The sequence below is a fragment of the Cynocephalus volans genome, chromosome 17 (genome assembly GCF_027409185.1).
Source record: "Cynocephalus volans isolate mCynVol1 chromosome 17, mCynVol1.pri, whole genome shotgun sequence".
In the NCBI taxonomy this organism is placed as follows: Eukaryota; Metazoa; Chordata; class Mammalia; order Dermoptera; family Cynocephalidae; genus Cynocephalus; species Cynocephalus volans.
The window spans coordinates 22006255-22026954 of NC_084476.1; the positions used below are offsets into that span (position 1 = coordinate 22006255).

General features: G+C 45.0%; 1 protein-coding gene across 2 annotated transcripts in view; it reads left to right on the top strand.

Annotated features, from left to right (window-relative positions):
• Positions 1-17657, top strand: part of TNC (tenascin C) — a 90058-nt gene extending 72401 nt beyond the window's left edge. For both annotated transcript variants that reach the window (XM_063082326.1, XM_063082327.1), the window contains 9 exons: positions 2041-2160; positions 3780-3923; positions 4663-4793; positions 7941-8073; positions 9739-9890; positions 10690-10786; positions 11673-11834; positions 14035-14198; positions 16979-17657. In XM_063082326.1, coding sequence (XP_062938396.1) covers positions 2041-2160; positions 3780-3923; positions 4663-4793; positions 7941-8073; positions 9739-9890; positions 10690-10786; positions 11673-11834; positions 14035-14198; positions 16979-17089 — 1214 coding nt within the window. In that variant the 3' untranslated portion in view covers positions 17090-17657. The remainder of the gene's footprint in view (positions 1-2040; positions 2161-3779; positions 3924-4662; positions 4794-7940; positions 8074-9738; positions 9891-10689; positions 10787-11672; positions 11835-14034; positions 14199-16978) is intronic.
• Positions 17658-20700: the final 3043 nt, after the last annotated feature.

The following is a 20700-nucleotide window of genomic DNA, read 5'->3' on the forward strand; positions in this document are numbered from 1 at the left end:
AGCTCATGACTCAGCAGCTGGGAAGAGGATTTTATTTGTGAAATCCTAATGGAAAGTTCAGTGGATTTAGAGTGTCAGGGGCCTCATTTCTGACCCATCCTGGCCTCTCATAGGCTGGGTAAACTTAGGTGCATCTTTAACCTACTTGGGTCTCTGTTTCCTGGACTGTTGTGGAAGAAAGAGCCCAATTTTGAGAGTCATAGTAACTTGGGTTGAAATCCCAGTTCTACCACTCACTAGCTACATGAGCAGACAGTTCATTTTTCTGGGGTCCAGTTTCCTTCTCTGCAAAATAGGCACAATTCTGCTTCCCTCGTAGAGTGTGGTAGGATCACATGAAACTCTATCTGTAAAGCATCTGTAAATGTAGATGATCGTTTACATTAGTCCACAGGCTCCTTCCTTTCCCTGACTGTCATGTGGAACCATTGTGAGGATCCCTCAAATCAGGTGCTTCACATAGGCGTGTAATGGTGACAGCTATGAAAGAGCTACTCTCCGTTTGTCAGCTACTACATTCCAGGCACTGTTACTAAACCCTTCACGTTTAATCTTCACAGCTATTATCATTCCCATTTTACAGAGGAGACAACTGAGACCTGGGGAAATTAAATACCTTGGCCAAGGCCACATAATTAGTAAATGCTGAAACCAAATTTGAACATAGGACTGTCTGACTCCAAATCCTGTATTTTTAAATAAAGAGTTATTTTTCTATTTAACCTGATTTGTACAGGACACTGTAAAGAGGGAGAAATAATGAATCCCACTGAAGGAGAATGAAGTGGAAAATTTCTCTTCAGACAAGCCATGTCTCTAAACAATTTATCCTTTGATATTTGAACACTTATCCAGTTCAATCCATTAAGGGATCCAAAGAATGGGCCTCATACAAAATTTTAAAAATATCCTAATAGCCTAAAAGAGTTGATAATATGCAATTAAAACATCCTGTCTGAACCCAGAGTCCTGCCCACCCTGCCACACAGGCTCTTATTTCCCCAAAGAAATCTTTCATTCATGTATTCTCCATGGCAACAGATTGCAAAAGCTGAATGATTTCCTCCCAAGGCCCCACTGCCACCGGCAGTTAAAAGAGATTCTGTCCATGCACAAGGAAACAGGAAGGAACACAGAGTAGATGAGGGGGGCCTCCAAAATTACTCTGCCACATCTGATTCTTAAGCCAGTTATTGCATCTCTCGAGGCTCAGGTGCCTCCGGTGACATGAGCTGATGACAGCCACCTCCATCCTCCCAGGGCTGTCATGGCAGTGAGTAGTAAGTGCAAAAGAAAGAGGGAATTAGCCCTATTCAGTCTGGCTTCTAAGGAAGGGGTGCTGGGCAATACAGGACATTTGAAAATTATTACTAAGACGCCAAAAAACTTTAATAGTCTTATTGATAACAACCGCAATTACTGACAGCTTCCCCTAGCACATTTTACACATGTTGTCTAGTTAACCCTTGTAGCAGCCACCCTTTAACAAAGAAGGGAAATGACTTTCCAGAGGGCACAGAGGCACTAGGCAGAGAAGCCCTGATAGAACCTGGGACTACCAGCCTCCAGAGCCTGGTTCCATATTATCTACAAGCCACCTAACCTCAGATGCTACTCAAAGCCCAGGAAAAGCTCAAGCAGTCTTAACTATGTAAGACTCCTCTGTGCAAGTTCTTTCCCTGGGGAAGGTGATGTGAACTATAATGATAATCCTTGTCATGTGGTCAGCCCTTTTCAGTTTACACAGCTTCTTTCCACCCAGAATATGATGTGAAAATCAAAATAACACTGAGGATAAAGCCAGCCAGAATTAGTAACCCCATTTTACAGGTGAGGAAATAGACACTCAAGGTAGCCCAGCCAGCAAGGGAAGGAGTCAGGACTCAAAGCCAGGTCAGCCTGGCTCCAGGCTCAGGACCCTGAACCATCCCATGCCACTGACACTGTGTCCTAACAGCAGTAGTCCACAAGCAGTGTAGACAGCTGTGGTCTGATGTCCTACCCTCTGACTGCCCCCTCTCCAAACATCTCTCTCTGTAGCTCTGGATGGCCCATCTGGCCTGGTGACAGCCAACATCACTGACTCGGAAGCCCTGGCCATGTGGCAGCCAGCCATTGCCACCGTGGACAGTTACGTCATCTCCTACACAGGGGAGAAAGGTAAGGTCCTGCCCAAAACTCCCCCGACTCTGAGGAGTGTCTGTCCTGCTGTAAACTCTTATCCTCCCTTCTCTGTGCCACATTCACATTTGGTACAGGGGGACAAAAGTCTGTGGGTAGATTGGAAAGACCAGTAACGTCCTTGTAGCTTTCAATTGCAACCTTAAGGGAGTCTGGTAGTCCATTTAAAGAAAAAAAGGTACATCTCCAGTGCCCACCTGTTTTCCTATCCTGTTCTTCTTCTCCTGCTCATCTCTCTGCCTATCAAGAAGCAGCTCTTATCCTTTACAGAGAAGGCGTCCAGAATCTAAAATCTTATATAGACTTCTCAGGTAGGACTGGAGAGCCTGGGCTTCTCAGAGGCTCAATTGAATTGGAAAATCAGAAATTATTTTTCCTTGTTCTTGCAACCACCTGTGCTAATTTAACCAGTTGGCAGATTAAACTCTTGCTTAGGGCACCAGTAAACCTGGCCACCAGGAAGTAAAATCAAATAGAAACAAGAGAGAGGAGAAGAGAGTCCTCGTCGATGAACCCATCCCTAATTTTTTAATGAGCTAATATAGACAGTATTTTGCCATTTTAATTTCTAAGTGTATGTAAGTTTCATATTTGATAGATCAGTATTATTTTGCTTTCAGTGACAATATGAGAGGACAACAAATCTGTGCATAGAAATTCTGAAAATTTTAACTCAGCCCTGGTAACCCCCTAATGGAGATCTTTGTGAGGATAGAGCAAAGGTGGGGATGAAGAAGGGGGATTTGGGTTTATACTTTTTACTCTTTAATTCTTAAACTTTCCCTGTGAGCAAACTCTTCTGAGTCAGGGAAGATGGTGTTGCCTCACAAGAATAAATTAGGGTATAGCTCAGAGGAATCATGGAAATTGTGGATTCAGGGCTAACAAAGGACCTGGTTCAGGAGGGGCCAGGGGCTCATAGATGATGAGGCGGGGTGACCAACTTGTCCCAGTTTTCTGGGGAATTGCCCAGTTTTAGCCCTAAAATTTCCACACCTGGGAAACCCCTCAGTCCCTGGCAAACCAGGATGGTTGGTCACCCACGATTAGGAATAAATAGACAAATGGGCACAGTGGTTTGGTTTCCACCATTGAAGGTGACCCAGTGGGCCAGTAAGTCTACAGCTGCCTGACTTTTGTGATCCCTCAGCCTGATTTAACAACATTTGGTAAATTATGAAAGGATGTGTACGCAAGTGAAACAGAGGAGACAGCAAGCAACAGGACAAGTTAAACTTGGGTAGCCCAAGGCTTGGGAATGTGACCTGCATCTCCCCTCTGGTTCGTTCCTGGGTCCCAGCCTCAAAGCTGTTGCAGCCAGTATGCCATGTGGAAAAAAAACCCTCCTGACCCCCAGTTCCCCTTCCTTCTGATTTGGCGCCTGGAAAACTCCAGTCTCCATATGAGTAAATCCTTTACGTATGAGGTGAGTGCTCAAGAAAGAGAAAGGGGAGTGAGTCATTTCAGAAATCAAACCTGTATTTGTGCAGGGTCACTGAAAGTTTCTGTGTTAGAGGGAGGTGTGTGCTGTTTGCTGAGTCCACTGATGGCTCAGACAGCAAGAGGTAACTGCCTTGGTATGTGTATTTCATGTTTAGTGCCAGAAATTACACGCACAGTGTCCGGGAACACAATGGAGTATGCTCTGGCCGACCTGGAGCCTGCCACAGAATATACACTGAGAATCTTTGCGGAGAAAGGGCCCCAGAAGAGCGCAACCATCACTACCAAGTTCACAACAGGTACAGAGACACCGAGAGCTGGGAGCTCTCCTTGCTGAGACGCCCCCCCCCCCCGCCCCCCAGCCTGTATCTTATGCGGTAACCCCTCGCCAACTCTTCTTTCTTAAGTCAGGCCCTTGCAATGTGATGACATCAGCATCAGTTAAATTCACCAGTGCCACTCCACCAGGACAAAGAAACACACCATTCTCTCTTGAACTGAAATGACCTTGTTCTCCCCATGGACGAAGAAAAGATTTTAAGAGGAGGGCTTTTTAAGTGGAAAAACAGTCCCCAACTAGCCCTAAAGCCAGCATTTAATGATCCATAGTCCAGGTGGAGAAATATTTTTGAAGAGGACTGTTCATGCAAGTTTTCCTAGATGTCTATTGAGTTTTTATACATTGAGAACTTTTTTACAAACTTCAGCAAACAGGAAAATGGAGGAAATGTCCTCTTGATCAGGGCAAGTGCATGTTCATCTGTCCTCTTACTAAAAAAGGGGGGTTGGCAATGATGTTCATAATAGTTTTTTCCAGCTATCTTTCTCCCCAAATCTAACCAAGGCTGATGAAGACCTCATGAACCCAGTGATGGGAGATCATATGGCTCAATCTCCTCACCTGCAGATGGGGAAGGTTCTTGTCCAAGGTCACATCAGTCAGTGGCAGGGAAAGGACTTGAAACCAGTCCTCTTGATACCCAGCCACTGTCCTACATTTGTTGACTTATTTGATATTAATTGTCTTGTCTTCTCCAGACCTCGATTCTCCAAAAGACTTGACTGCTACTGAGGTTCAGTCAGAAACAGCCCTCCTCAGCTGGCGACCCCCCCAGGCATCAGTCACTGGTTACCTCCTGGTCTATGAATCTGTGGACGGTACAGTCAAGGTATCTGAAGTAGATAACAACTCCCCAGTTCTGGTTGAAACAGTCACATGATCTTCACAATAGGGAAGAATTGCCCAATGCTGTTCTTCTACCCCAGTGCGGCTGCAGAGCTAAAAAAAAAAATCAGTTGGGACTAGATGCCACACCAGACCTTTTGAATCATATTCTACAGCCTCTCTCATTTTAACCAGATCAGAGCAAGAACCACTGCTTACAAATCTTGAGGACATTTTAGGAACTGGACTCTTGGCCCTTTAATGTTTTATTGAGCAAAGACCAGGAGCTTCTTGTGCATCTTTGCTGTATACATTATCTCACAGATGGTATCACTGCATTATATATTGCAGTATATTTCACCACGTTCTTATGACATCAACTGTTAATACCATTTACATCCATTGTTAATAGTATTTATATTTTCTACCCATAAACTTTCACTTTTTAATTTGAAATAACTTTAGACCTTCAGACAAGTGAAAGAAATTTTCTAAACTTTACCTTCCAAATTTGTTATTGAATTTTTCATTTCAGTTATCATACTTTATATTTCCAATATCTTTTACTTAGTTTCTGCACATTCATCTTTTTCTAGCATTTTGTTTGTGTTTTGTGTATTTTCTTCTCTTTGTCTCTAATAATATGTTATTGGTATTTTATTCTACAACCTGCACAGTGTTTCTTCCAAGGTTCTTTTTTCTGTTTCACTGCTGTGGTTTGGTTTGGTTTGGTTTGGGTCTCCCTTCTTCATGCTGGAGACTTCCACCCAATGTCTCTTAGTCCTGATCTGTCTTTCTGTACTTGAGCTGGGAAGGGTAATACTGATTGGAAGTTCCAGGTTACAAGCAGTGTCTGTCAACTGTGGGGTTCATTGTAGAGTGACTGGGAGAGTATCCAGCAATTTTGTTGGGAGACCCCCAAATATCAGTACCATAAAGTCTGGACTCTTACTGGGTACAAACCATCACCTCATCTTGTGTTTCCAGTGTAACACGCTGCCCTCCCTGACAGCTGAGCCTGGCGTATTTGAATCCAGAGCCTCCTCTCTGACTCAACCTCTCCAGGGAATAAAGCTCAGCCTGCCATCTGGATGGGGAAGGGCAGTCATCTGGACTGTTAGAGGGGCTGGGGAGATCTGGGGATCTAACTGTCTTATACAAAGCTTTTAGACAAATGAAACCTTTGTTCAGCCACACCCCACCCTGGCCTTCAAAGGCATCTTTGCTTCTGTACACATTCCATTCCTGAACTTGCTGGACTCCATGCTCTGCCAACTAGCCTCTGACGGGCTCTGCCCACTGCAGTTTGTCATCCCTGGTTCACTCCATGCTGCCCCTCGGTGGTCTCACACCACCAACTTCCATCAGCCAAGATTCTGTTGACATCACATGCCTGTTGCTGTCTCCTCTCCTATTTCTTTGTCTTTGTGGGTTTATACCTTATATTCCGTTACTCTCTTTTGGGTGGGTCTCAGCAGCAAGTTAGATAAACGAGCATGTGCATCCAATCTGTTATGTTTAACCAGAAGTGACACATATCTAGTTACTATTGTGGCCCTTCCTGCAACTGGTATAACAATGAATTAGCTCACTATGTAAACTGAGGCAAGTCCTTTATCTTCTGGGTTTCAGTGTTCACATCTGCTAAAAGAGTAAATTGGACTCACTCATCTCCAAGGTCCCCTCCCAGTCAGGCATTCTGTGTTTACCTGAATCATGAGTCTCATTTTGATCTACCTTAAGTGCCTAGAAAACAACTTTGTGCAGCAGCCTAGGTAGCTAATAGGTAATTGCATCCCCAAGTAATTCAATGAGCCATTTTGTACCTGACAGTTAATCCTTTCCCCAGGAACCAGACCTGAGAGCTGTTTAAAGGTCACTGGGTCATTGGTATTAAATGGGCACTTGCTCTGGTTTATTTTCCTGCATGTCCAACCCCCAGCTTTATATGTTTCATACACACACAAAAAAAATCAACGTGGTGTAAGAAAAAAGAGTTCTAGACAGGATGCAAGATCATGCTCTGCCACCAACAAATTATGGACTGAGAGCAAGTCTCTTAGCTTCTCTGAAACTCAATTCTCCCTTTGGAAAAATCAGGATAACATCCCGTCCTAGTTCCCAGGATGCAGGAGAACCTTCCAGGAGTCTCTGCACTGACTCATTACTGCTTAAACCCAGCGGGCCATGTTTGAAGGTTATAGAAAAGTGTTGGGTTTGCTTTAATAGGAGTGCAGGTTGAATTCCAATCCCAGACACCATGGTCATCTGCTGAAAGGAACTGGAGGCTAGCAAGAGGATTTGAAAAGAAAGAGGATCTCCTGCAAACTGAAACTGATCACCTCCTCTGAACAGCAAGACCAGCTACAAACCACAGGCATACTTAGAGAGGGTCGCACATCCATCTCTCCGGGATATTTCTGTTTTAGAAGAGTCTCGCTATGTCAGCTCTAGCCTTCCTCATGCCAAGCCCACTGAGCTATTTCAATCATTTCCTGATTCCCCAACCTGACTGCACATCAGAATCATCTGGGAGTTTCTTAAATACACACATGTCCAGGCCCTACTTCTGGCTTTATTCAGTCAGTCTGGGAGGGGGTCCAGGCACCATATTGTTTTAAAGCTTCTCAGAGGGCTATGATAAAGAGCTATATTCAGGAACCATTGACCTGGCTGGCCTCAAAGCCCTTTGCCCCTTGTGTAATTCTTCTTGCCACCAGATTAAGCATCTTAAGACATAGCTGTGTTCTTATCATTGTCATTCACTTGTTCAAAAATCTTTCAGGGCTCCCTCTTCCCTAAAACGATAAGGCACAAATTCTAAAGCATGGCATTTAAGGCCCTTTGCAATCTAGTAGCCTTTGGCACTGCTCTGCCACCTGAAATCAAGTACAGTTGAGGTAGGTTATTGCCTCTTCATATTATTTTAACTTGATCTACCCCTTCTGGCCCCAGGACCTTTGCGTATGCTGCACTCTCTCCATCTCTGACATCCCAGCAGGACACATGGAACCTGGCAAAAAGTGGGAACTCAGTGGATTCTTGTTGAATGAATAAATGCATAGATGGATGAATGAATGAGTGAATGTATCATCTATGTCTTGAGAATTTCTGTGACCAAAAGCTATTATATTCTTTCTTCTGAACTTAGGAAGTCGTTGTGGGTCCAGAAACTACCTCCTACAGCCTAGCAGACCTGAGCCCATCCACCCACTACACAGCCAAGATCCAGGCACTGGATGGGCCCCTGAGGAGCAAGCTGACCCAGACTATCTTCACTACCAGTAAGAACGCCAAGGGTGTGACTGTGCCTTAAGATCTGACTTTGACTGAATCAACCCTCCACTTCCCCTTTGACTTCTACTTTAAATTTCTCAAACAAATCTCTGACAAGGATCAGTTCCCTGCTACTACCTGAGGAATGTGGGTGAGGGGATTTACAGGCATCCTGCTGAAAAGGAGGGAGGGCTAGTAGTGAACCCATCTGGACTCAATCCCCATCTCCACCACTTGCTCTGTGTGCCTTAGGAAATTTTCCTCCATTCTATAAGCCTCAGTTTCTTCATCTGTACAATGGGATTAACAACCATCCCTTCTCACAAGGGCTTATGAGGTATTGTATTTGAACACCCAGCCCAGTGTGTGGTCCATAGAAATGTGTGGCCCTTTTTTTTATCAATGCTCAATATAAGCTCAGTGTCCCTTCCCTTCTCCTTCAGCACATAAGCATTTACAAAGCTTGTCCATGTACAAAATCACAAACGGTCCTCCCACAAAGCTGGTACAGTGTGATAGCATTATCATGCCCACTTTCCTGGAGGAAAAACAGAGGCTTCCAGAGACTAAATGTCCTGCTGAAGACTACCCTGTGAGTTAGGGTCAGGGTTGGGCTCAGGTATTCCAGGGCCAGGGAGCCTCACCCTGCACCTGCCACTGGGTGTCTTCTGTAGATGCCAAATGTGCAAGTTGTTCTGTTAGTGAATAAGAGGCAGTGTCCATTCCTAAGTATGGGACTAGCTAACTTTTGGAGAGCCCTGCCATCCATGATTCACTCAACAATCATTCTGTACACATCTACTGAGGAAGGCGCTTCTTCACCATATCTTGTGCCAGCTGCTGGTAACACAAAACTATGAGTGTGCCCTGAAGATGTTCTTAGATGAGGGCTGTTAAATAAACAAGAAAATAGCTCATAATACATATTAGATGAACGTCTAGTGGGGGGGGGTCATTGGATCAGAAAAAAGAACTGCTATGACCATCAGTTCTCCAGCCACCTACTAAACACAGCCCCGAGATTGTCCATTTCTATCAGGTTTTCCTTTGCATGACATTATTGCACTTGTAAATTCCCCAGGCATTCTTGCTTTATCCCTTTAAGATTCCCAGGCTCAGGACAGTGAAATGACTTCTCCAGTGTCACACAGCAAGCAAGTGGCAGGTTTATCTCAGAATCCTCTGGAGAGGCTGAGACACATCCATATTGTGGATTAAAATGTATTTTTCTGGGGGGCTTGAAGATCCAAAGCTTTTATCAGATTCTTGAAGCAGCCTGTTCCCTAATAGAGTGCCCTGATCCACATTGAGCCAGCCACCAGGTGCTAGAATGCCAGCCATCCCAGCCAGTGCCTGGTGTTCATCTGGACCAAGTAGGTCCAGGTCAACCTGACACATGCCCTTCACGGCATCTCCACTCTCCTCCCACCAATATCATTGACAGTTTCCATCAGTGTAAAGGACTAAGATGTGTCCTGCATGTCCATAACCTCTAAGCCTCCTAGTGCCCCCACAAAGTAGATTTTACCCCCATATTGCACATGAGGGAATGGAGACTCAGAAAGGCTAAGTTGTGTGCCCATAGGACTCTAGCCAATAAACAGTTGAACTACAGTTTGAAAGCTCCTACCCAGTCCTCCTGCTCTGAGTCACTATTTCTCCTTATTCCACAGCTGGACTCCTGTACCCATTCCCCAGGGACTGCTCTCAAGCAATGCTGAATGGAGACACGACCTCTGGCCTCTACACCATTTATCTACATGGAGATAAGGCTCAGGGGCTGGAAGTCTTCTGTGACATGACCTCTGATGGGGGTGGATGGATCGTGAGTATCAGCAGGGACTCCAGAGCTCTCGGGCATGAGGGAGGTGGGAGAGGACCCAGAACTCCTCCCCTCCCTGTGCACTGACACCAGGTGCATGAGGTTTTGCAAGATAGTGTCTGCCACACAGAGGCCCTCAGGAATTCTCTCTTAAACAGAGGAATGGGAAAGAGTTGGGAGATGAAAAAAATCTCATCTGATTTTCATCAGACAACTCTGTGATGTATAAATGACAGTGCTCGTTGAACCCATTACTTACACTAATTAGTACTGACTTAGCATTATTATCTACCAGGCACTATGCTAAGAGTTTTACATGAATTGTTTCAGCCCCATTACCATGCGACCTGGGTAGTAGTTTCTTTTAATTGATAAACTTTATTTTTTTAGAACAGTTTAGGTTAACAACAAAACCAAGCAAAAAGTACACAGAGTGCTCATATACCCCCTGCCCCGTGCCACACACACACACACACACACACACACACACACACACACACACACAACCTCCCACATTATCAACATCCTGCACCATACTGGTGCATTTGTTACAATTGCTGAACCTACACTGACAAACCATTATTATCCAAAACTGGGGAGTATTTTTCATGCCTACTTTTCAGGTGGGCACACCAAGGGTTAGAGAAGGGAGGTGACCTGTCCAAAGTCACATGGCAAATTAGTGATGAACGGAGCTAGGGACTGGTGCTCTTCCCACAGTTTGATGTTTCCTCCTCTAAAGAAAAATGCCCCCTTTCCTTCAGAAGCTTAGGTGCACCCAGATTCATTGATATGTTTATAGGTGTTCCTGAGACGCAAAAATGGACACGAGGACTTCTACCGAAACTGGAAGGCCTATGCTGCTGGATTTGGGGACCGCAGAGAAGAATTCTGGCTTGGTAATGCAGCCCTGCATATTTGTGTTTAAAACACTATTTCTGCCCTTTTCGTCATTTTTCCTAACCCACAGAGACCTATGGGAGAGAAATGGATTAGGAGAAAACTGGTTCCGGTAGTAGACACACAATATCAAATTATTCATGGAAAAGGCTATTTAAATGCTCTGGATCACTAAAAATAAAAATCTGATCAAGGGACAGCCAACAGCCAGCCCTTAAGAATTAACCAAGCCTTTCGTCATTCACTGAACCGTTCACAGAATTGTCCTTACTGATATTACTGACTGCTTCCCTTCTGTGCTGTCAACTGTGCTCCAGGTGCTGAGATGGGTCCTTTACAGCCATAACCTCTAACCCTCATAGCACCCTGGCAAAGTGCAGAATTCCCGTCTTGCACGTGAGGAAACAGAGCCTCACAGAGGAACCTAGCCAATGAGCAGTGGAGCTGCAGTTTGAAATCTCCCACATCACCAGTGCACTGCCATCATTCATCCATCCACGCACCTCAGACACCCTCCCACCTGCACGAAGCACTGTTCTGTGCATCACTGCCTGGGCCTGGAATGTTCCTCCCATCACCATCCATTGCCTTTTGTCTGTAAGCAGCTTTAGAGTAAAAGATGCTTTCACACTTTATCTCTTTTGATCTTCACGAAACACTAGGAGGTTAGTAGGGCAAAGATGTCAACTTGATTTTACCTGAGGCTCAGAAACATCACATATTTTGATTTGTGTTGTTCTAGCAAAGAGCAGAGGAAGTTTCAAGCCCAGGTCCGTGTGAAGCAAACCTCTTTGGCGTGTACCCAGAGGCTGCTGTTACAGGGTGGAATAGAAATGATGGTCTCTGTCACTTGTGCTTGTTAGCAACCCTTGCCTGTGTCCACAGGGTTGGACAACCTGAGCAAAATCACAGCCCAAGGGCAGTACGAGCTCCGGGTGGACCTGAAGGACCGCGGGGAGACAGCCTTCGCCGTGTACGACAGGTTCAGCGTGGGAGACGCCAAGACTCGCTACAAGCTAAAGGTGGAGGGGTACAGCGGGACAGCAGGTACAGGACAGCACACTCAGCACCTAAGGAACCACAGAAAACTTCCTGGAGTGCTCAGCTCATTCTTCCATTCTTTATTCCTTTATTCCCTCCTTCATTAATTTATCCATGTATTGAATCAACAAGTATTTGTACATCTACTAGGTGCTAACACAGAAGAACTGTAATTGAAAAGGGTTGGATAGAAATTTTGGTCACTGAAACAAAGGTTGGAAATCAGGGCAATCAGGATTGATTTGTAACTCTCCTCATTCAAAATATGTCTTTCTTATGCATTTTTAGATATCAGTTGCAGACTGATAAAAAAAAAAGTCTCTCAACAGCCTTAGTATTCATCTAATCTAGTGCTTCTCAATTGGTTAAGGGGATATGACCCACCAGGGATCCTGTTAATGTGCAGGTGTTGACACAAGACATCTGGGGTGGAGCCAAGATTCTGCATTTCTTACAAGTTTCCTGGTGATGCTAATGGTGCTGGTGTTGCTGGGCTGCGGACCACACTTTGAGTAGCAGTTGACTCCATCACTTAACTGCTTGCCTCCCATTTAGGCATCCCTGCAACATGGCCACCCAGCCTCAGCCTGTATACCCCCATGACCAGAGCTCACTACCTCATACGTGACCCTTTCATTCCTTGTCTGGTTGACAACCCCTAGCTCAGGTTATGAAGATTTCTTTGACTTGAAATGGTCTTTGTATGGTTTTCTGGCTGCAAGTTAGAGGACAAATAATTTAAAAAATGACCTGCATTAAGGCCTACTACATAGCACCGTCTGTCGTAGATATTTTATCTGCATTATCGCCATTTAATCCTCACAAAAAAAAATTTCAGGAAAATGCTGTAATTAAATGCATGAGGAAACAGGCTCAGAAAAGCTCATTGATTTTCCCAAGGTAAAACAGCTTATTGAACGTGGAAGCAAGTCTAGATGCAGACAAGAGAAAACATCCATAACGGGAAAAGTCTCCAGATAAAGGGTTGCCAAAAGCCAGGCTCAATCTAAGAAGGCACAAAGCCCTTTTGAGATGGCAGTTTGGTGATAATGAAGACAGATATCCAGGGGCAAAAGTTGCTTTAGTTCTTGCATCCCTCCAGAGAATCTGACATTTTATTCCCTGACAGTAAACACCTCTTTGGTTGAGATGGCTTCAGGCAGGAAGGATACTGTTACACACAAGCAAATCCACAAGTGGCAGAAATGTGGCCTCCATTCCTGTCTCTGTACTTCCAGTGAGAGCCTGAGCTCTAACATTGCCCTTCACTGGGACAGTAGGAAAGCTGCACTTTCTGGGAGAGCCCCCAGTTTCGTCATATCTTACTGCCAGCCTCATGCTCCCAGTAGCATCATCAGTTAAAAAGGCAACTTGCTGCAAATTATCAGAGTACAGTACCTTGGTGTCATGAAATGTTCATGCACAGCACTTGGCCTAGGTTGGAAGTGAGGGAACTAAAAAAAAAAAATGGCACTGAAATGCTCCTAAAATTCAATATATTAAATTACAAACTAGATTCCCAAATGTTATATAAATAAGCTTCTTGCCTAAAAATCAGGGAACACTGATCAGTGTTTATCAGGGAAATCTGACACTTTAAAAAATGACTATTTAATACACAGGCTATTCGGTGGCATCTAATATCTGAAGGACTTAATTATAATTATGGCTATAACTACCTGTATGTGGGGAAAAGCACACCATTATTAAATGCAGATTTCTCCCTTACTCTGAGCTTTTTTATGTAAAGGGAATGCAGAAAAAATTACAAAAATAGCAACCATGACTATTTGCATACCACTCTACCATTTAGAGTACACCTTCATATCTATTGTCACAACAACACTGTGAGGAAGATAGAATCAATGTGCTGGTTCCATTTTACAGATAAGAAAACTGAGGTTTAGCAAGAGGCTCGGCTTGTGCAAGGTCATGGATAGAGAGTAAAAGAGATGGGACTGGAAGCTGGACCCTCCAAGCCACCTACAGCCCTCTTTCTACCACATTATGCTGCATCTACCATAAAGGAGCCCTGGGGGTGACACTCATGGCCCATCCAGTCCCACATTCACTTCTGACTCTGGGTTCAATGTTCAAGTCAGCTCACCCCAGGACCTTTGAGTTGTCACCTCTGGTTCTGCCCTTCACAGCCCAGAAGTCAATTCCAGCTGGGAATCCTCAGATCTATATTTTCTCTCTCTCCCAGGTGACTCCATGGCCTACCACAATGGCAGATCCTTCTCCACCTTCGACAAGGACACAGACGCAGCCATCACCAACTGTGCCCTGTCCTACAAGGGGGCTTTCTGGTACAGGAACTGTCACCGTGTCAACCTAATGGGGAGATATGGGGACAACAGCCACAGTCAGGTGAGTGGACTGTGAGGGCCCAGAGCAGGCAGGGCTTGGGTGATGAGAGGACAGTTCAGCTCCTCCATCGTGGCTGAGACTGGGAGGCAGGAACCTCAAGCATATGACAGCATGTTTTCTCCCAACACAGTGAGAAATCTCAGTGACACTATAGGTCAGGCAAAATAGAAACAGCAAGTGTTAGCCCTTGAAGGTCCCAAGGAGAACCACTGGTCAAGTGAATTCCAAACATACAAAGCTTTTCTCAGTCCAAATCTGTCTGAACCCCAAAATAAAGCAGATACAAGTGGAGGCCACTTAGGTATAGCAGGGATGGTACAGACCCTGGCAGACCATGGCCTGGAGGCACCTTTCGAACCCTAAGAACACCTTGGAAGAAGTCTGCAGACTTTAAATCCCTTCATTTTATGAAGGGACCAAGGCCCAGAGAAAGGTGCCTTTCCTGAGGTCACAGAGTGGAGCTGGAGGCAGAGCCAGATCTCCCCACTTCCAGTCCCTGGCACTTTTCTGCTCCACACACAACTCTAGCAGGACTTCTGCAATCAAAGAAAAGGACTTTTGAGATCCCCTTTGGAAATAGGTGAGCGAAACAAATTCAGTAACCTACCTGGCGCAGAGCCCTGCCTGTGCCAGCATGTGCCTGAAATGTGGCTAAAGTCAAGTGAGACTGGCTACTGAATCATGACCAAGCCCCTGCCCTCGTCCCTTCTGGGAAGCTCGCCCCCACCCCATGGAGAAGAAATGGGTATTCTCGCAGGGTCGCACCACAGTGATCCCTGGACCTCCAAGATTCTTACCACTTCTCCTCATTGGGATCCCAAGGGTTATGTAAAAGTGCAAAGACCCAAATTACACCTTAGGACCCCAGGGATTCTGATCTGATGATCGTGGGTGGGATGCAGCATCTCATCTTTTTGCTTATTTCTACCGTTTTGGTTGGCGGTGTTTTGGTTTTGGGGTTTTTTCGTTTTTTTTGTTTTTTTTTTTTTTGGTAGGTTTTACAGGTGATTCCTGACATGCGGCAGGTATTGGAACCTGCCACTCTCCATCACTGGTCATTCTGATATGTACTTATGCCTGAATTAACTGTTAGCAAATGATACCTGTAACCTTAAATGAATGTAGATCTTACCTTGAGATAATTTCTGACACTTCTCCTAGTGCTCTTACCTTCTTGACCTCATGAGCTTATCACCTTTACCCTGCAAGAGAATTAGCACATGGCTTCTTACGCCTGTTACAGAGGAGGCAAGAGTTAAAGGACCCCTTTTGACACCAGTCCTGTGTTCTCCCCATCTTGTTATGTTGCCTCAATAATACTTCCACTTTTTATTACCCACTCCCCTCACAACAGTGTAATACAAAGTCCTTCTGAAAAAAAGAAAAAAAGCTGTAGGTCAAAAAGGAGACCTCTTTTTCCATCCTTCCATCCAATCTTGGAAAATGAAGGAGATGACGTAGAAGGCCATAAAGGAGTCACAGGAGCTTGGTCCCAGCTCTGGTTCTGCTCGGGATGCTGTGTGGCCTCTGTGAAGTCACTTTCCCTCTCTGGCTTCAGTCTTTACCACAGTACACGGAGCACTTGGCTTCCAGTCCTGAACTTCTATCAGAGGCAAAATAAGGGCAGAGGAAGGCAGTGTGTGTAGCAAGCTGTCGGGCTGCAGGACCTCACTGTAACTGATTACAGGCATGTTCGCCCATGAAATGAGCCAGCTGTTCCTAAATCCGACCTCCCCGTAGATCAGAGACCACCCCATGTCAGTGCATGCTAAAAAGTTAGAATCAAATAAAGCATCTCTACTTTTTCGTTCATTTCGCTAGCCATTAACTTGTCCATGAACATGTTCCCGTGAGCCTTGCACAGTTTAAAGAGGAGTGGGGTCAGTGCCCAGGTGGTGGCCTCACTGTCTGCAGCAGAAGTTACCGAGTCCAGGCCCCACCCATACAGTGGGGCCCGGGGCTGTGTGTACTTATGGGGCAGACTCTGCCATCTGTGGACACTGCTGAACAATCAAACACAGTCCCAGGAAACCTGGACACAAATAGTCTTTTCTGGTAGAAAAGCTTTGGCCAAAATTTCAAAGATATTTCTCCCAACTTGAGATTGGGGAAGTAGTATTTACCAAGCACCTATGATGTGCCCAGCCCTGTGATAGCTTCTTTACAAACTCATTTAATCTTCAGAGCATCTTTCAAGGTTGGCATTATCAGATCTTAAGAAAGAAAAAAAAAAAAGGTAGTGAAACTGAGGCCCAGAAGGATTTGATAACTTGTTCAAGACCATTTATTTCTCAAGCGAGAGCACTCGTGTTTAACCTTGTATGTCAGGTTGCAAAACTTGTGTTCCACCTCTGTCATTTCTACTGTTCTATACCAAACCCCTATTAAAATACTCCACAAAAAGTCGATAAATTATAAACACACACACACCCTGCCTAGAGCCACTCAGTCCTGTAGCCTCCAATCACAACCTGGTTTTCTTCAGAATCTATGCCTAAGGATGGCAAGTTCATCAGCCACCGTTTTGTTTCAAGACAGCAGGCCAAATCTCAGTGCAAATTCAGGTGACTTCTGACTAAGGTGAAAAATTGGTTCATATTCAGCCAGCCCCCTTGCAAATTTCCACCACAGAGATGCACAGAGAAATAGGCAAGAGACAGCTGGGATGTACCAAAAGGTCAAGTTGAAAACAGAACTTGTTTTGTCTGAACAAGCAAATAGCAATGAGAGGGAACACCTCGCCTAATGGAAACCAACCTGGAGCCTTCTCTTTCTTGCAGGGCGTTAACTGGTTCCACTGGAAGGGCCATGAACATTCGATCCAGTTCGCTGAGATGAAGCTGAGACCCAGCAACTTCCGAAATCTCGAAGGCAGGCGTAAACGGGCATAAACTCCAGGGACAACTGGGTGAAAAAGGAGTAGGGCCCAGAGAAAGGACAGGATTTTACCAAAGGATCAGTGCAACCAGCCTCACCATCAGTCCACACCTGGGCATTTGGCAGGTGTCAAGGTTGACCATGGCTTACTGGGGCCAACAGCAACACAAGGGCCTCATCTACTCTGTCATTACGTCCTTCGCGCCAAAGACATCAGTCTCCAGCAGGTTTCTGTTCACTGTGAGAGTCAGCAAATATCTTCCTAGTGACAGCATCACAGTGGTTTTCTCTTCTCTTGAGTGGCTCTGGGAATGGGAGAGGGGGTAGGCTGTACAGTGGTAGTTTGTTTTAGAACCTGCCATATTTTACACAAAGCTGTATAATTAATTATCATTATTTTTGTTCGTAAAGATTAAATGTGTCATTGGAAGCCGTCCCTTTTTATTTTTTACATTTCAAACAACAGAAACCAGAAAAGCAATACTGTTTCAGTTTTAAGGATATGATTAATATTATTAATATAATAATAATAATGATGATGAAAACTAAAGATTTTTAAAGAGATCTTCCTTTCCAAAACACATCTGGACAGTACCTGATTGTATTTTTTTTTTTTTTTTTTTTTTAATAAAAGCACAAGTACTTTTGAGTTTGGCTATTATTTTGCTTTTCATCATTGAGTCCAAATTCCACCAAAGCCAACGTATTTGAACAGAGGAAGAATGCTGGAAAGGAGAGGTAAAGAGAGGGCATGTGCTCAAGTGGAAGGGGAAGATGAAATAGATAGGAGGGAGAAACACTTTTTTGAACAAAGTTGAACAAGGTCGGAAAGTTTACAACTTAAGATTCACCTTCTTGCTCAGCATTTTCAATACGCTAATAGTTTACGGTTTTAAAAAATGGTTTTATACCCGTTTTCTACTGTCACCTCCTGGAAATTCTATTGTATAGCTAAGGAGAGGATTGTTATCAAGCCAGGGTTAAAATCTCCAGAGCAGACTGCCTGAGTTCAGATCTTGACTTCACCATTTCCAAGTTCCCTAACCTCTCTGTGCCTCAATTTCCTCACTGTAAAGTGGGGGTACTCACACTTCTTACTTCATAGCATGTCTGTGAAGAATAAATCATGTCCCTTAGCATGGTGCCTGGCATATATTCAGTGCTAATAAATGTCAGCTATCACTACCACCACTTCATATGGGGTACACTGGGGTTCACAGGAATACAATGACTTGGATGTGGCTACTTACCCAATAAATAATAGAACTTGGATTTAAACCCAGGACTTCTGGCTACAATGTTCCTGCTCTCTCCCAGGGCCCTGGTGAAAATCTCTCCTTCCCTGAGGAACAGTGTGCCCTGGTGAGAGAGTGCAGGTTGACAAATGGGGGATGTGGGGGAAGTTCAACTGGTCCTTCACCAGGCTCCTGCAATCCTGAATTCTTAGAGCTAGAAAGAATATCTGTTAGAAATATCTCATTCCTTCCAACTCCAAAGCTCCCTAAAAGGAAGAGAGCCCAGTTTCCCCCAGCCCCAGCCTGAGGCATCTAGTAATGGGGATCTCAGTGCCCAGCCCAGCAGGTCTGTTAGTCCTCGGCAAATACACTGAGTCAGCACAGGCATGGCATTGCATTCTCTTTTTAAAACAAAGGGGAGGCAATTCCCAGTTCTTTTTCTTAGGGATTTTCAGCAAATTGACTTATTTAAAGAAAGCCTTTGGGCTGACAGGCCTCATTCAAATGGAATGTGATGGCTCAGAAGCAAGATCAGAGGAATTTATGGCTCCAGCCGAATCCTTTGCTGCTGAGTTTATCTTGCTTTAATAAATGCCGTCATGTTATATACACAATTTGCTGTTCCAGATCATAAGACCTGTTGCCTGCAATCCAGCCATAGCAACACTCTCCTGGCTGCATAAACCCAAACAAACAACTTCTGTTACAACCAAGCCTTCAGTGGGTGGCTTAACTCTCTGCTGGCTGCTGACTTGGGAGTCTCTAAGCCCAAACCCTACCCCTCTCTCCAAAACAAGCTGTTAAGGTATTCCCCAGAAGCCACACAAGGATCCATTCCTGAATGGCGAAAAAGCCACATAAAAAACAAACCCTTAATCACCACCTTGGGAAGGTTGTAGATGCTCCCAAATGGGGACCAGGTAAGCAGAAGGGCCTGAGGCTATGGCATTAAAAGCCTTCACAGTCAGTTTGAAAGTGCTCTGGTCTCAAGTGTGACCTCACCATTTCTCAAGTGTGACCTCCAGCCTCTGACTGGGTGGCTTTGTTCAGGCAACCTCTCCCGTCTTGAAAGGTATCTTAGAATTCCACTCTCCTCTTAAGGTCCAGGCCCCACCCTGCTTTCATGAGGCAGTCAAAATGTCTCCATCGGAATTAATTTCCAAAGTGTTTGGCCTTCCCTGGCTTCCTCCCCCATCTGCTGTTCTCTCTCCTCCCTGCCCTGTACCTTTGAGGTCACACAGCATGAATTATATCAATGCCCTCTGGCTTCCAGTTGGGTATCAAAATGGAAAGTACCCACAGAACACAGAAGGCAGGAGACCGAGGGTAAGGGGAGTCAGGGTACTTATTTTCTAGCTCCATCTCTACAGCATCACTGTGGGCTGACGGTCTCCCTCATGAGAGAGTCACAGCGACTGTTGATTGACGCCCCCCATACAACTCTCTCTTTCAGATCACTGCTCTCCCCAATTGCCCCTTCTGGCCGACAGACGTTCACTGCACCCCAGCTGCTGCTAGACCAGGGGAACCGTGCTAGCCTTTGTGGTTCTCCTACACCCTACCCTCACCTTTGGAAGTAGTCCTTCTGCTTCAACTCTTCTCAGGGAATCTAAGATGCTCACCCACTCTCAGGAATACCTGGGCACTCGGTTCCATTGTTGCAGCTGCCCACTTGCCTTATCCATCATTATTTCTACCCCATTCCTCTCTCTCTGTAGCAGCCATTGGTCAGTTAACGACTTCCAGCATCCAAACTCCTTTCTAGTTTGGGAGAATTTCCCACTGGGTGAGGACCCTGCCTCCCACCATGGAAGTCACAGGGGATAATAGTCTTTCCTCCTCCCCCTGGTAGCCTGGGCGTGGGCACACCACTTGGGCTTTGCCAACTGGATACCCTCAGAGGGACTTTTAACCTTGAGCCACAATGCAAAACAAAGGGCCTGCAAAACTGGCCTCCCCATAGGATCTAGCAATGCGGCCATCTGTTAGTGGGCTCTGAGACCAGCATCCGGGGCAGGACACAGCAGTTCTTTCTCTAATGGTGATGGCTGTTTCCAGCAGTAACAAAGGCATTCCAGCTGATGGTTCCTGCTACTGTCCTCCTTTGGTTCCTGAGAGTTTTCTGTGCCTGCTTTTTCAAACTTCATATTTCAAGCTCCAATTTATGAACTTCCTGATATCTTTCCAGAAAATTCCTTTTCTGCTTAGGTAGTCCCATATGATTGTCTGATGCTCACAGCCGAATACCTTGTCTGATACTCTCCTCCCCTAGACATGAGCACCTCACATTTACTGACTCTCCTGTAGACCCAGCACTGTGTTTGGCACTTTATTTTACTTTATTGAAACAGTTGATTGTACATATCTTCGGGTGCAGAGTTGAATATCAA